Source organism: Pipra filicauda, unplaced genomic scaffold, assembly GCF_003945595.2.
Source record: "Pipra filicauda isolate LSUMZ 115617 unplaced genomic scaffold, ASM394559v2 scaffold183_size1465899_pilon, whole genome shotgun sequence".
NCBI lineage: Eukaryota > Metazoa > Chordata > Aves > Passeriformes > Pipridae > Pipra > Pipra filicauda.
The window spans coordinates 1,279,018-1,293,477 of NW_024104291.1; the positions used below are offsets into that span (position 1 = coordinate 1,279,018).

General features: G+C 44.1%; 1 protein-coding gene across 1 annotated transcript; it reads right to left on the minus strand.

Annotated features, from left to right (window-relative positions):
- Positions 1–581: 581 nt before the first annotated feature.
- Positions 582–12,733, minus strand: CLNS1A (chloride nucleotide-sensitive channel 1A). The gene is made up of 7 exons (XM_027741065.2): positions 12,569–12,733; positions 10,304–10,440; positions 7,921–8,028; positions 7,065–7,175; positions 6,458–6,631; positions 3,947–4,031; positions 582–1,377 (listed from the first exon to the last, which is right to left on the minus strand). The coding sequence occupies exons 1-6, from the start codon at positions 12,715–12,717 to the stop codon at positions 3,964–3,966; spliced, it is 747 nt and encodes a 248-aa protein (XP_027596866.1). The 5' UTR covers positions 12,718–12,733; the 3' UTR covers positions 582–1,377; positions 3,947–3,963.
- Positions 12,734–14,460: the final 1,727 nt, after the last annotated feature.

Here is a 14,460-nt window from a genome sequence, read left to right on the forward strand (position 1 = left end):
GGTTCACAACACTATTAAGACATCCCTAATTTGACTGGCATTCCTAATGAATATTCAACAAAGGGTGGTTATAATTACCAGGTACCTTGAAACCAGATCACATCCTAAGGTGCTAAGCAGGGCAGGACCACTCAATACAATTCCAAGAGTGTAGAGCCAGTAAAGAAAACTGTTCATATACCAACACTACAATATCCCCCAAAAAAGAATCACAAGTCAACTTCAAATCAAAGGAAAACAGAAGTTTGTTATCAGACTTTCAATACTGGGGGGAAGTGGGAACAACCTGAATTTGCTGACGTTGCCCCATGGCAAAAACACCACCCCACAGAGACATGAAAGAGGAAAAGCTGCGGTAGGACCAAGATCTTGGCAATCTAAGGCCAGGTTCCTCAGTTTGGGGTGTGTCAGACTAATTCCATCACAGGCACACTCTGCAAATATTCCACCCTTTTATCCTCACATCTGGGTAAATGATGAAAGTGGCTTCACTGGAGGTTTTTTGTTACAGAAGAGAGTGCTGAAACTCAAGGGCTGAAGCTGTTTGCCGAAGAAAAGGACTGAGAACTACAACACAGAGCTGGTTGTGAGATACAAAAATCTTAGTTTATTTAACAATGTTAACATTTAATATAAAGACACAAAACAGTTCTCTTTCTCCGGACATTACAGACTTTATTCCATCTCCTCTACGCCCAAACTCTGCTTCTCAGAGAAATGAAAGGGATAGCACTGAAATGATAAAGCCAGTTACTTGTGGGGCTTTTAATTTAGTTTTGCTTTTAATCCTTGGCCAACCCTATTTCCTTTTAGCTGTCACGCTTCTATGTCCATTCTACACCATGGAGTCAATGAACAGGTAAAAAAAATATGGAAAATTCCAGGACAATCTAAAATTCTGTTCTACTTACAGTTTTATTTCTCAAGTCCTAGAATTCCTACAAAGGCTTCTTTAAAAGGCCAGAGAGGTTGCTCAGAGAGTGAACCCATCCCTGGAAGTGTTCCACAGCCAGGTTGGGATGGGGTCCTGAGCAACCTGATCTACTGAATGCCATCCCTGCCCATGGCAAGGGGGGTTGGAACTAGATGATCTTTAACTGGGATGTTCCAACCCAAATCATTCTGTGATACTATGAAATGGCCCCGATTAGCCCCATTCAAGTGTTAGATGCAAGAGGTTTTATTGTTTTTGTTTGTTTTGTTTTTTTAAATAACCCCATAGTGGTCACAAATGTCAAACCCTGTTTTAAACAACTCTAAAAGCATTTATTGACCTAGATGTCTAAGCTTAGGTCATTTAAAAAAAATGTTAACTCCCGATAGTCACTGCAATGCCTTCGGTTTTACAGCTTATTCTGGAAGTGCCACAAGAGGAATCTGAAAGACACAAGACACCCAAGTTTATATAATTGGCATCAAAAGAATATTAACCTTTACAGAGTAGTAACTCTCTGTTGTTTGCAGTCAGAGGGCAGCACTTTACTGCAAACCCACTAATTTTCAGAAGGGCTGAGCATCTTTGCCTTTGGCAGCAGCTCCAAACTGAGGTCAGCTAAGGACAGCATGTGCTTACAGCATGTACTAGGGTGCCCTGGCAGACCCCGCTGCACCGCCACACACAGACACATAGTTGCTTAGGAACAATTACTGCAGCCTCGTGATGCAGCAGACAAAACACTGCTTCTTGCAAGAACAGTGGAAATGTCCCGCATCAACCATCAGCAAGTCTTCCAGGAGCTTCAGCAGGAGACTGTCACATCCCATTTGAGTAACGAGCAGTGACACACAACGTGAGCGTCCCACAGGGGCAAAGCTTTAGAGGCAGAGCACTGCACTAACCAACAAGATGTTCGTGTAGATCGTTTTGCAGTTCAGGAGGTTAAAAGGGCTGAGCTGTTCCAGGGAGTGCCCATAAGATCACAGCAGGCTCCCTCTCCGTCCTTATTTTCAGGGTGCAGAGCCAAGGCACCCTCATGCTCAAACTTGGTTAGCAGGGTCATTAGCACAGAGCTCCAAGAGTGTCCTTGTCACTTTGCACCTTCAGTTATATATTGCTGCCTTAGATCCTAGATTTCTGAACTTACTTAAATTACATCAACACACTCAGGCTGGCAGTTACTTAAAAAGGGCCACTGAGTTCATGGCTCCCGAACTGCCACCTGGAGCAACGTCATTGCCAACACCTGACACTGCACATGCAGGTCACTTATCTGCTCGGGCAGGGATCAGCTCCTCAGCTCTGATCAGCACAAGCAAAAGACAGAAAGAATCCCTGTCCAGTTGCCTCTCACAACATTAATCTCCGACAGCCATGTGCTGCACCATGGAAGGCATGGAGTAAGCAGCAGGAAGAATTCCATGACCAAAACTACTTCTTACTGGGTGTATTTTGTGCTTTGCTAGAAGATTTCCACCAGCACTTTCAGACTCCTTAGAGATCTGCTATGAGCCACTAACTCTCCTTAATCCAGCTCAAGTTTAAACCCGGATAATAAATAAAGCACTCAAATCTGAATTTTTCCACAGCATGATTTTTTTTTTTAACAAACCACGGACCAGAGTAATCTTGGAGATGGAGTCATCGGAGCCAAACTTTCCATTCACTCTCTAAGAGGTACTTGATCTACATCTAAAGGCTTTCCTTTAATTTTAAAGTCTGTCCTTTACCAAACTGGGTAACCATCCAGTGGCAGGACAACCAGTATCTGGACTTTTCTGGAAGAACTCGTCTCTGTTCTGTGAAGTCCTTCCCAGGGTAGAAGTGTGACTGCAGAAAAGTTTGAGCTCTTACAGGATAAATACCAATTCAGCACCACTGGCAGTGGTTGAGGTAAGAGAACACAGAACTACTCTGAGACTTTCCGAACTGCAACAACAAAGAAAAGCAACAGAGGAGGAAAGCAGCTGTGCATCACCCCTCCACAACAGCCTTACTCGGGGACTGGGGCCTCTTTCTCAGTGACACTGTAAGCCCTAATTAACTACTTTCCACTGACATTTTTCAGTGTGTCATCTTCCTATTTGTGGCCCTTTCCTCCTTCCTCCTCCAAGCTTCTGGCTGTCTGCTCCACAACTGTTTTCTCTGGCATTTCAAGTGGGATAGTGTGACACTCACTTTAGGGTAAGGGCTGTCAGTCTCGCTTACAAAAGAGGCAGAAGAACTGGGACCTTGCAGCACCACTGGAGCACCACGTGCAGTCTGTGCAGTAGTGATCACACCCCCGCTGTGCCTGTGCATTTCCACAGACAGTCCCAGAAAAAGCTGCTCTTCCTCTCGCACCCAGCATCAGCAAGGAAACACTGGCACATCTTGTAACACTTAATAACAGGAGAAAGCAGCACACGTGATGGTAGGCAAGAGGGCACACTGGCACAACCACCTGAGCAGGGTGTTGCCTGTAAGCTGTGCAGTCCTGATAGCAATCCCATCCAGATTGCACACTAACTTTACCAGGAACTGCACAGTTACTTTACCAGGAACTGTTCCTGCTCTGCTTACGGTGAAGGAAGAGGACTTTCAGCACTGTGAACTGTCCTGCCTCCCTAAATGGCCTGTGAAATCCTGTGCACTAAGGGCAAAACATACTAAGGACAGTAACTTCCCAGGGATGGCTCCAGTATTCGTATACCAGCATCTAAGAGCCTCTGGGATTGGGCAATTTTTAAATCAACTAAAGGGCTGACCTGTCTTCCAGACAGGCATATCCACACAGGTTGCCTCTGCAGGGTGATGCCAGTAGGCATTTTGGACAGATCATTGAACATCTTTCCATGCTTGTGCTAACTACAGCTACCTTTTCCATCCTCTAAATCATCACCATCATACTGATATGATCATGAAACAGTTCCCGAAGGAGATCTGGGATCACATACATTACACACATTACTGAGAGGGAAGGCTCTGCAGGACTGAAAAGCATTGCTGTTGGAAGTCAGAGGAACTTACAGCAGTGTAGGTCCTCCTCAGTGATCGACTTCTGCATCTTCAAACTGCCCGGCGACTACTGGTGCTACGTCCACCTCCATCCCATCTGAAAGAAACAGCCAATGCTCTGTAACCAAGTGGATGATGTTTTCACGGGAAAGAGTGCAGATGCCCTCTGCTGACAAGACGTGGCAAGGACAGAAAACTCCTCTGAACTCCTGAAAGCAGCTTAAGGAAACACTGATGTGCTCGCAAGTTTCTGGGTTTGTTCCAGCTCTACTGGTTGGTCACTTAAAGATGTCACTGCTTCCTACAACCTCACCTCACCCTGTCTTATTGAAAGACTTAAACACTGGATTAAAACTATTTCATGTTTTAAATGAAGTTTCAGTGTAACAAATGGTGTAACAATTCCTTTGAATACCTCTAATTATGCTCTAGCAAAAAGAGGTTAGATCCTGTTCTGAAACCAGTCTCAACAATCATCAAGTTGAAAAAAAGAACAATTGCTCTATGCCACAATGTCAAACATTAATGTAATTCTGAAACTGAGTAGCCCTGGGGAGATTTATAATTGCAGAAAACCAAGCAGCAGTACCATAGCAAATAAGGTTAGGAAAATAAACAAATCTGATGAAGATGACTCTGAGACATGTGACATACTTGCTGGTCAATTTATATTCATTTTCAAAATTTTGGGGTTCAGAAACCTGACTAAATTTTCAAACAAAGGGCACTGCTAAAATGGGAGTGTATCACCTAAAGTTGTCTTTACATTACATAAATTTATTTGAAGTTCCAGAACAAAGAGAACCTGTAAACAACAAACAAAACAGATAAGATTAAAAAAATCCTCCCTCTGGATGAGAACAAGTTAGTTATTATTTTGTTGACTGTTCTACACAAGCTGATAGCTAGAAATCCACAACTGCTGCATCATTCTCCATCTTTCAAAAACATCAGGGCATATTAAAAGCACTGCAATTTATATAGATTAAAAAAAGCAATGCTATTAAACTACTTCCCTGTTCTTCTCCCAAGTAATATATTGCTCCACTGAAAACAGGATGCAGAAAAGGCAAAGTCTGAGAGATCCGGTTTTTTTCACCCAACAGAAAGAGATTTTACTCCTTAAATACATATTTGAATAATCAGTAGAATTAAAAGACAGAATCCTTCAGGAAACTAGATCTTTTTTTTACATCTCTTTCAGTATCTTTCATTGTTCCTGAATTCACCCTGAACTCTGTTAAGACAATTATTAACTTACAATTTAGGGTATTAAAAAAACCAAACAAAAACTACAACTCATCTAGAGTAGAAATTGCTTCCTAATCCCAGTGTAGACTGACAAGTTTAATTTTTTTTTAATCCTAAATCCACTTCACACTACCACTATTCCAGGAAATTATACTGGGAAGAATCAAGCATTCTTAACACAGCAGCGCTCACTCTCTAACAGAGCAGCCCTCAATACACAGCTGGCGACACCCTGCCTTGTAGGGCCACAGGCATGTGGGTGATACCTTTTGCAGTGAAGTATGACTCACACCATCATACTTGCTCTGTCCTTGTGTTTATGGATTAGCCAGATTGGAGAACCACTGCTTTCATATCACAGAATCACAGAATGGTTTAGGTTGGAAGGGACCTTGCAGACATGGGCAGGGACACCTTCCACTAGACAGGGTTTCTCAAAGCCCCATTCAATGTGGTATTGAACACTTTCAGGGATGGGGCTTTCACAGCTGCTCTGGGTAACCTGTGTCAGTGCCTCACCCCCCTCATGGTAAAAAATCTTTTATCATCTGAATCTCTCCTCTTTTGGATGAAGTGATTCCCCTTGTCCTATGGCAACCAGCCTTACCAAAAAGTCTGTCCCTATCTTAAAGTACTGAAAGGCCTCAATAACATGTACCCAGAGCCTTCTCTTCTCCAGGCTGGACAACCCCAACTGTCTCAATCTGTCCCCATAGGAGAGGTGCTCCAACCCCCTGATCATCTTCATGACCTCCTCTGGACTCACTCCAGTAGGTCCACGTCCTTCTTACGCTCCAGACCCCAGAGCTGGATGCAGTACTCTGGGTGGGGCCTCACCAGAGGGAACAGAGGGGCAGAATCAGGTCCCTCAACCTGCTGGCCACGCTGTTTTTGATGCAGCCCAGAATATGGTTTTCTGGGCTGGGAGCCCACATTGCTAGCTCATGTCCAACTTTTGATCCTCCAGCACCCCCAAGTCCTTTTTGACAGGGCTGTTCTTAATCCCTTCATCCCCCAGCTTGCATCAATACCAGGAGTTGCCCCAATTCGCGTGCAGCACTTCGGACTTGGCCTTGTTGAACCTCATGAAGTTCCCCCATGGGTCCACTCCTCAAGTCTGTCCAGGTCCTTCTGGATGGCATCCCATCCTTCAGGAATATCAACTGCACCCCTCAGCTTGGTGTCATCTGCAAGCTTGCTGAGGGTGAAGTCAATCCCACTGGCTATGTCATTGGTGAAGATATTCTTTAGTAAAACAAAAGCATTTCTTACCTTCAAACTCCCTTATCGAGTCCTCTGTTCTCACTCCAGCCATGTTGTACTGAGTGCTGACAGACTGGGCTAACATGCCTTCTAACCTCTCCAGCGTGGCCTGACCTTCTGCAGTTAAATGTGACAATCCTTCTTCGTACGTGTAAAAGCTTGGGATGTCACCTTGTTCTAGCTCTGCAAAAACAAGTTTGTGTTTATCAGACCTAAGTTTAGGAGCCTGCAACATGCAGGGGTGGAGGAGTAGGACATCGGCTAGGCAAGTTATGCTCAGATTAACTGACTGAGATAAAAAAGCTACTTACATGAGGTACAGAATGTACACAGTGATGTGAACTGACCACACTGCAGCATGGGCACTGAACCCAGGCTAGCACAGCCACTGGGCACAGGAAAGCCTGCTGTTTGCATCTGTGGCCTTTTGAGAACCAGAACAACACTTTTGCTGAATTCCTGTGATTTGTGACAGCTAAACTACATATTCCCTGCAGATTTATGTGTTTCTATACTGTGTCTGTGACAAAAAGAATGTTTTGGCAAGACGAGTAATAAACAGATGCCAGGTGTCTAAGTGCTGACAGGTATTTCAAAAGAAGCAACTGTTACCAACCGCGGGCCTCAACATCGTACTCGTCCCCTTCGTAATCGTTGTCTGAATCGTCATCATCCGGGTCTGGGTGCAGAGCTTGGCATTCACACATGGCTGAAAACATGGCTTCCACTGCAGGAACACAAGTGAGTGCAAACCTCCCTTGTTTCTACACCAATACCCCAAAACAACAGCCAAGAAACCCTGGACTGAGTGATCAAAGAGATTAAGAATATTCCTTTAGCAGAACCACCACTGAATTCATATTTGAAAACATCATCTCACAAGTCAGCAGCCATGCAGGAAACAAATCGTGTAGATCCCAGCCTGGTGCTTTATCCTCTTAACAGCACTTCTCCGTAATTTCACTGATGATAAAGGTGAAATGGACTATGGACAATTCCACCTGTGGTAACCCACTACAGGAATCCTTGCAGGATCTCATTCATCAGATTCTTAAAACTTGAATCCAACTGTAAGCTCCACACCAGATGGGATATGACTGCTTTCCAGTGGTAGTGTCTGGGTATTAAAATTTTCCTAATGAAATTGTCGCTGACTCAAATATCACTGAATTAGTAATTTAAAAGACGTTTCCCATGCATGTTCTCTCCAAATGTATATAAGTGAGACTGCTCATGTCATGTATTTATACTCAAGTCTCTATTTTAAAGCATTACAATTTTCCTTGAGAAGCAGCTGCTTGAAATATTCCAGCTTCAAGCCAGATAAAAAAATTTGCTTTGTTCTTTTCAGCACACAGGAATCAAGGAATTAAAAGGGCACTCAAAAATCATGGCATTTACATCTCTGTACCCCACTGTCTTCCACATATAGCCAGGACTTTAAATTAAGACACAACTTCCCCCTCACTTACAGGCTGATTTGTCATTAGGTACAAATCGGAATTCTGCAATCGGTTCAACATCGTCATCGCTGTCGTCCTCCTCCTCCCCTTCAGCCATGGGAGCCTCTTTTGTCTCCTCTTTAGGAAATTGAAATATTTAAGAGAAATGCGTTTATTTAGTTGAAAAAAAAATAAAAAAAGAAAGAAGTCACATTTGTTTATTATTTCAGGAACACACATGTAATCAAATCAGAAACCCGGACACAACCTGACAGAGGCACAAAAAACCCCACTCTGTTCTCCCAGAAAACCCCATGAGATTCCAGGACTCACACGGACATGTGAGGTCCTCTCACAGAACCTTGACAGCACTTGCAACGCACACAAAAACTTCTCTATTTATAATTTTATGACTTAAGATTTCTGTAATGGTCACACAACGTATTCACGCACCTGAGGAAAATTGCCTGATCCTTATTAAAAACAACTGTGCTCACCCCCTGGCCCTAATTCACAGTTGTTGCCATTTACTTGCAGAACACTACATGTCTTTTTTTAAATCACATGAATTTTACAGATCCTTGACGTTACTGTCATGAAATCAGCCACCTTCCAGTGTGGCCCCTCACAGGGGACTCTGACATTTACAGAGGATCTCTACTCCATTTCCAGTATTCCTAGCTAGCCAGCGAGATGTCAGAGGTAGAAAGTACACACAGAGCCAGTGACAACTGCGGGCAAGACAGCACTTCCTGGCTTCTGTGCATGAATAAATAAGCAACAACATGGTGTTTTACTTTCTGTGAATGTAAAAACCACAGAGATGGCTGCAGTTCATCACTTTGTGGCTGGGGACACTGCACTGACAGCCTCAAAAGTGCATAACTATTTTCTACAGAAGAAGAGGCCGTTCCACTGAGAGTGGCTTTTATCACATACAAAACTGGCACCACCAGGAATATGAAGATGCCAAGAAGCTGCCAGCCAGCTGCCCCCAAAAATGTAGTGTGCAAAGGAAGCTACCCAATCCTTTTCCAACTGACACCCGCAGGCACAGCTTGTTACTGTTGAGTCCAGCTCTTCGTTTTCAATGGAGTCAACCTCTGAGTGCCTTTTTCTGAAAAAGGGGTGAGGACAAGGCACACACTCATAGAGAGCACAACAAAAACTTTCAGAGAAGAACAAAATGTTCTCTGCCCAACTGAGAATGAAGACTTCTGCAGCCAAGAAAGCGGAAAGGTTTGAGTTTAACACTATTCAGCAGTTAAAACTGCAGACCAGGGCTAGACTTGAAAACTAAAATCTACCTGCTGTAGAAGATTTACTGTAGGCAGAGTACATATATATAAAAGAAAGTTTACACACATGGAGGAAATCAGTCTATTAATGATTTCTAGATAAGAATTAACACACGATATCTGTATTCTTAAACACCATGATCAGAATGAATTAAAAGCTAGAAACAGTATCTTTCTTCAGATGAAGCTCAGTTTACTTCAAAATAACTCGTTAAAGGAAAATGAGGAAGAAGAACCAAGAGGAGGATGCATGTTCTCTTATTATTTGTAGTGATAGACTGTCAGAGATTATTAGTAACTTGAGAGAAGGAAATAATGAAGAGCATTAATAGCTTAGAAATGGCTCCGCCTCCTCAGAGTCTTGTCATTACTTTCTGGATACATTAAAAAAAAAAATTAAATGCTAGATTTTAACCTTTAACAATTATGACCAGTAGGCACGAAGAGGAAAGAAGACCTGCCCAACACCTAACACCCATTACTCTTCAACTGAGATGGCAGTTTATGACACACTTAAAATATTAACAGGTCTACCATAAGAAAAAAAATTAATATATCAAAAAAAGCCAATGAAACAGATTTTCATTGATATCAAAACAAGAACAGTCAAAAAGGTTGGTTTTGTGGGCAATCTACAAAGATCAATTAAAGCCTGGTCACATGACCTATTGTCTTTTTTTGTTTTTAAGTAAGCTGTGGGAGAAAATTAATGAAAATTTCCAGGCTGCTGTGAAACAGCAGGAATCCATAAAGCCTGGAGAGGGCAGCAACATTAATATAAATTCAATAAAGAAAAAATTATACCCAAGCTGGAATCACAGGGAGACTGCAGAGGAACTAAATTGTTTAAAACAGTGTAACAGAGCAGCGAACTGATTCTCAGCATCTCCAGCTGTACACAGTCACATGCTGAGAGCAGAACTGTACAGAAGCGACTCCAGAAGAGTGCAAAGCTGTACTTTTAAGACAACTAGACTTTGCAAAAATGAAAAATAAAATACAAGCTATTACTCAAATGAAGCATGTAATTTTTAAAACCAACATTTACTCTTTTTGAAGAAGAAATCATGTCAGTTATGACAGTGTGGGAGCGCTAAGGAACCCTCCGGGCATACCTTCAAATTTGGCGTTCACCATGACATACAAGTGCTCCCTTGGGAAGGCGCTCAGGTCCCTGGAGACGGCATGTAAGCTTATGGTGGGATAATCCAAGGAGAAGCCAACTCCAGAGTTTTCCAACCAAGACAGGCGACTAACAAGGAGGGACGGAGGAAAAAGAGACAAGTTACAAACTAACAGTGGTATCCATAGTACCTGACTCAAGCCTGCAGAAAAGCAAAACAACCCCAGAAGAGTAATTCTGGACAAGGCACTCTCCAGGCATACACAGACCCAAACAGGCCTTTGCAATGGCATTAACTGTTGGCTGAGGTAAAAGAAACCTCTTCTCAAAGAATGTGAAGCTGAGCACCCCAAACACATTGCAGCTTTATCACATTTGCACTGAATGCTGAATTTCTCTCCTTACCTCTTCATTTTCTCCTCTCTGTAGGTACCTATCATTCCAAAGATAACTACAGTGGTTCCACAGTGTGATTTATAACTCAAACTATTCAATGTGGTTTTTCAAGACAAGGAGAACACCGAAAGAAAAGTCAATATCACAATTTCTAGAGAATTATAGATCTGATGTGAGTATAGCCTGGATGTATAAAAACAAACAGTTCTGTGATCAGCAGAGCTAACAAAGCCAGGTTATGAGTATTCCTTCCCTTGCAACTTATCTGTATAACCTCTGCTTCCCCCCATTTTCACTCTCATCCCTAACTAACCACAGCAAGAGACAGCACAGGTTGTCACCACTGGGCGCTGCCTCCTTCATATCAGAATGATCAACGTCTTTCTAAGCCAACGAGAAATCACACTCAAGCTAGTTTTGGGTGTCTGCAATCAATGAGGTCACACAGTGAACAGAAATACTGACGGGCAGAAAGCGAGACCTCCACCACAGGCAAAACTCAGCATTCATAAGCTTTTGTTTTGTGGAGGGATAGAACCCTTTTGTGGAGGGATAGAACCAATGGAAAAGTCACAAAAAGACTCCTTGCCTTGGAAAATCTGGCTGAGAGCAAGAACTAGTGCAGAGGGAGCAAAGAATTTCTTTCCTAACCTCAACTGGGCAGTCCTCAATGTTTACAGCTGCTGATAGAGAATCAGTACACAGATCCAGAGCCACACTGTCCTCCTGGGTTCTCCCACGGCATTCCTGCAAACACTGGCGTATTCTATTCATTACCAGCAAGTGACTATGGTAAAACCTCTGCAACGTGCTCCAAACATGTTGAGAGGAAGGTGGCAGCCTTGTATTGTGCCTCACACAAAAACCTATAGAAAGCAAGTTACAAGGAAACTCAACATTACACCTCTTGAGACCTGATGCTGCACAAACGAAAGCTCCAGTATCTGCGACCAAACTAAACAAAAGAGTAAACAAAATTCCAAAGAGATTCTTCTCCAACACAACACCACTAACAAGGTGGGGCAAAATATTGACCATTTTATAAATGTTTCCTAGTCTAAAGGTTTTAAAAGACAATTCACTCCTCCATGCACATTCTAAATGACATTTTTGTTCTAACAATGCTCTTCTAGTGCAGAATATATTACGAGTATTTTCCATGGTCAAAGAAAATTCTGTTGGTTTAATCATTAAGCTGTCTTCTTGAGATATACAATGCAGAGAGGATTTAAAGGAGACTGTAAAGAGCTCAGATAACATCTTCCAGAATAACCAGGCTGATTTCTGCCTAGTAAGAACATACAGTCTCCACGTGATTAACGCAACATGAAAGAACCACAGTAGCTAATAACAGCAGAAACCCAACAGCCCCATCCACTTGCCTGTCAAAAGAGGAGAGGTGCTGTGTTTTTCATTATAGAATGGTTTGGGTTGAAAAGGACCTTCATGATCATCTAGTCCCAAGCCCCTGCCATGGGCAGGAACTTCCACCAGCTTGCTCCAAGCCCCATCCAGCCTGGCCCTGAATGCACCACCAGCCGGGCTCCCGTGCCGAGCTGTTCCCTTTTGCCTTGTTTAAAACACCGTTTCGAGCAGGAACAGCGGGACGCTCACACCCCTGCCCCTCACAGCCCCCCCGAGGGCCTCCTTCACACCCTTATCCAAATCACCCACATCCCCCCTCGGGCAGGTCCCCTCAGGGGTGACCCCACAGGCCCCTCAGGGGTGAGACCCTCTCAGGGAAGGCTCCCACTCGCTGGCCCCCTCAGGATACCCCGCAGCCCCCTCAGGACGCCCTCAGGAGCAGCCCCTCACAGCACGGCCCCCCGAGGGGTCCCCAGCGCCGTGTGTTCCCCCGCACCTCTCGGCGATGTAGAGGGTGCCGGCGCCCAGGCTGCGCCCCGCCAGCAGCGCCTCCGTGTCCGGCTGCTGGTGCCGAACGCCATCGGCCGGCGGCGGGAACCGCTTGAGGAAACTCATGGCGCCGCCGCCGCCTCCCTGCTCCACCATCGCCGCCGCCGGAACAGGAACCGCGCCGCTCTGTGATGCAATTCCCCCTCCCAGTCATCGTGGATCCGCGGGGGAGCTGGCGGGTTGTCACCTCACAACCACAGTGTTCCTTACGGTCGGACGTTTGTACGTCCGGAGCGATGCGGGCTGTGCTCCAGGAGTATCTCTGGCAGTTTTTGGAGTGAAGTTTTCATTTTCTGGAAAAGAGAAGCAAAGGGGAGGCGCTGAGGTGATCATTGAGGGCCAGAGCACCTCTGCTGGGGAGACGGGCTGAGAGAGTTGGCCTTGTTCAGCCTGGAGGAAAGAAGACTCCAAGGACATCTTAGAGCCCCTTCCAGTATCTAAAGGGCTACAAGACAGATGGAGAGGGACTTTTGACAAGGGCATGGAGTGACAGGACAAGGGGTAATGGCTTTAAACTGACAGAGGGCAGGGTGAGATTAGATATTGGGAAGAAATTCTTTACTGTGAGATTGGTGAGGCACTGGAATAGGTTGCCCAGAGAAGTTGTGGATGCCCCATCCCTGGAACTGTTCAAGGCCAGGCTGGAGGATGGGCATTTGAGCAACCTGGTCTAGTGAAAGATGTACCTGCCCGTGGCATGGGGATTGGAATGAGATGATGTGGAAGGTCCCTTTCAACCCAAGCCATTCTATGATTCTACGATTCTATAGTTGACAGTACTGGCTCTAGTCCTAAAATCATAGAATATCCTAAGTTCGAAGAAGCGCACAAGGTCAAGTTAAGCTCCTGGCCATGCACAGGACAACCCAAAGAATCACACCGTGTGTCTGACAGCTTTGTACAAACACTTACTGAACTCTGGCATACCTATTTTAGCATGTAAGTCTCTGTTGGAGAGGTGAAAAAGGGAAAAACAAACACAGCAGCTTTTCAAGTGCCATCTTCAGATGCTGGAAAGGAAATTTTAGGTGGATGACCAGTACCTAGTGCCTGATAGATGCACACAGAGAATAAAAAGAATGTCACAAGTACCTCAACTGCCTAAAGAGTATTCAGTTGATTTCCTTAAGCATTGGTGGACTCGGGATCAGGAGCCCAATAGTACTATGATATGTACCTACCCGGGTGCAAACCCAGGTTCTCACAAACACAAACCAAATATGAACAGGATTAGGTCACCATCTTTCCCTTCTCTGGACTTTCCTAGTTACAGTCTTGAATAGCAGAGAGCCAGAGCACTGCATTCTGGAAAAGGAAAGCGTGCAAAGAAATCAGGGGGAACAAGAACATAATGTGGTTCTCCTAGGCTGAGCTTTTCACAATGCTTTGGAAAGCTTCTCAACCATGGCTACCCATTTGGGATTCTAATTATGCAAATAATTATTACTCATATAAATAATCACCTTGACTGAAATGTAAGCAAATTCCACAATGAAGTGATATTTAAACAACATTAGAATAGCTTGAAAAAAACCAAAGAGGCAACAGCAGATGAGGAAGAGGAAATGTCTCAACCATCTTCAAGTTTGCCGTGCCAAGACAAGGGCTCATTTGGAAACAAAAAATTACAATTCATCCGTGAACACAGATCAGGCTGTGGCAGCTGGTGGGAAGAGATGCAAAAGCATGGAAACGCCATTCACCACACTTTGTGGTTATAAATCAATATTCCTGCTCATGTCCATTCCCTGTTACCTAACGTGACTGTCATATCAGCCATGAAGAGCCCTCATCACCTCTGTAGTTAACTCCAAATCATGCAACTCCTTTAGGTTGTTA

Coding starts and splice junctions, on each gene's coding strand:
- CLNS1A (XM_027741065.2), bottom strand. CDS start 12,717: ATGGTGGAGCAGGGAGGCGGCGGCGGCGCCATGAGTTTCCTCAAGCGG. Junction 10,441..12,568: donor ACCCTCTACATCGCCGAGAG/GTGCGGGGGAAC, acceptor CCTCCTTGTTAG/TCGCCTGTCTTGGTTGGAAA. Junction 4,032..6,457: donor CTCGATAAGGGAGTTTGAAG/GTAAGAAATGCT, acceptor TGTTTCTTTCAG/ATGGGATGGAGGTGGACGTA.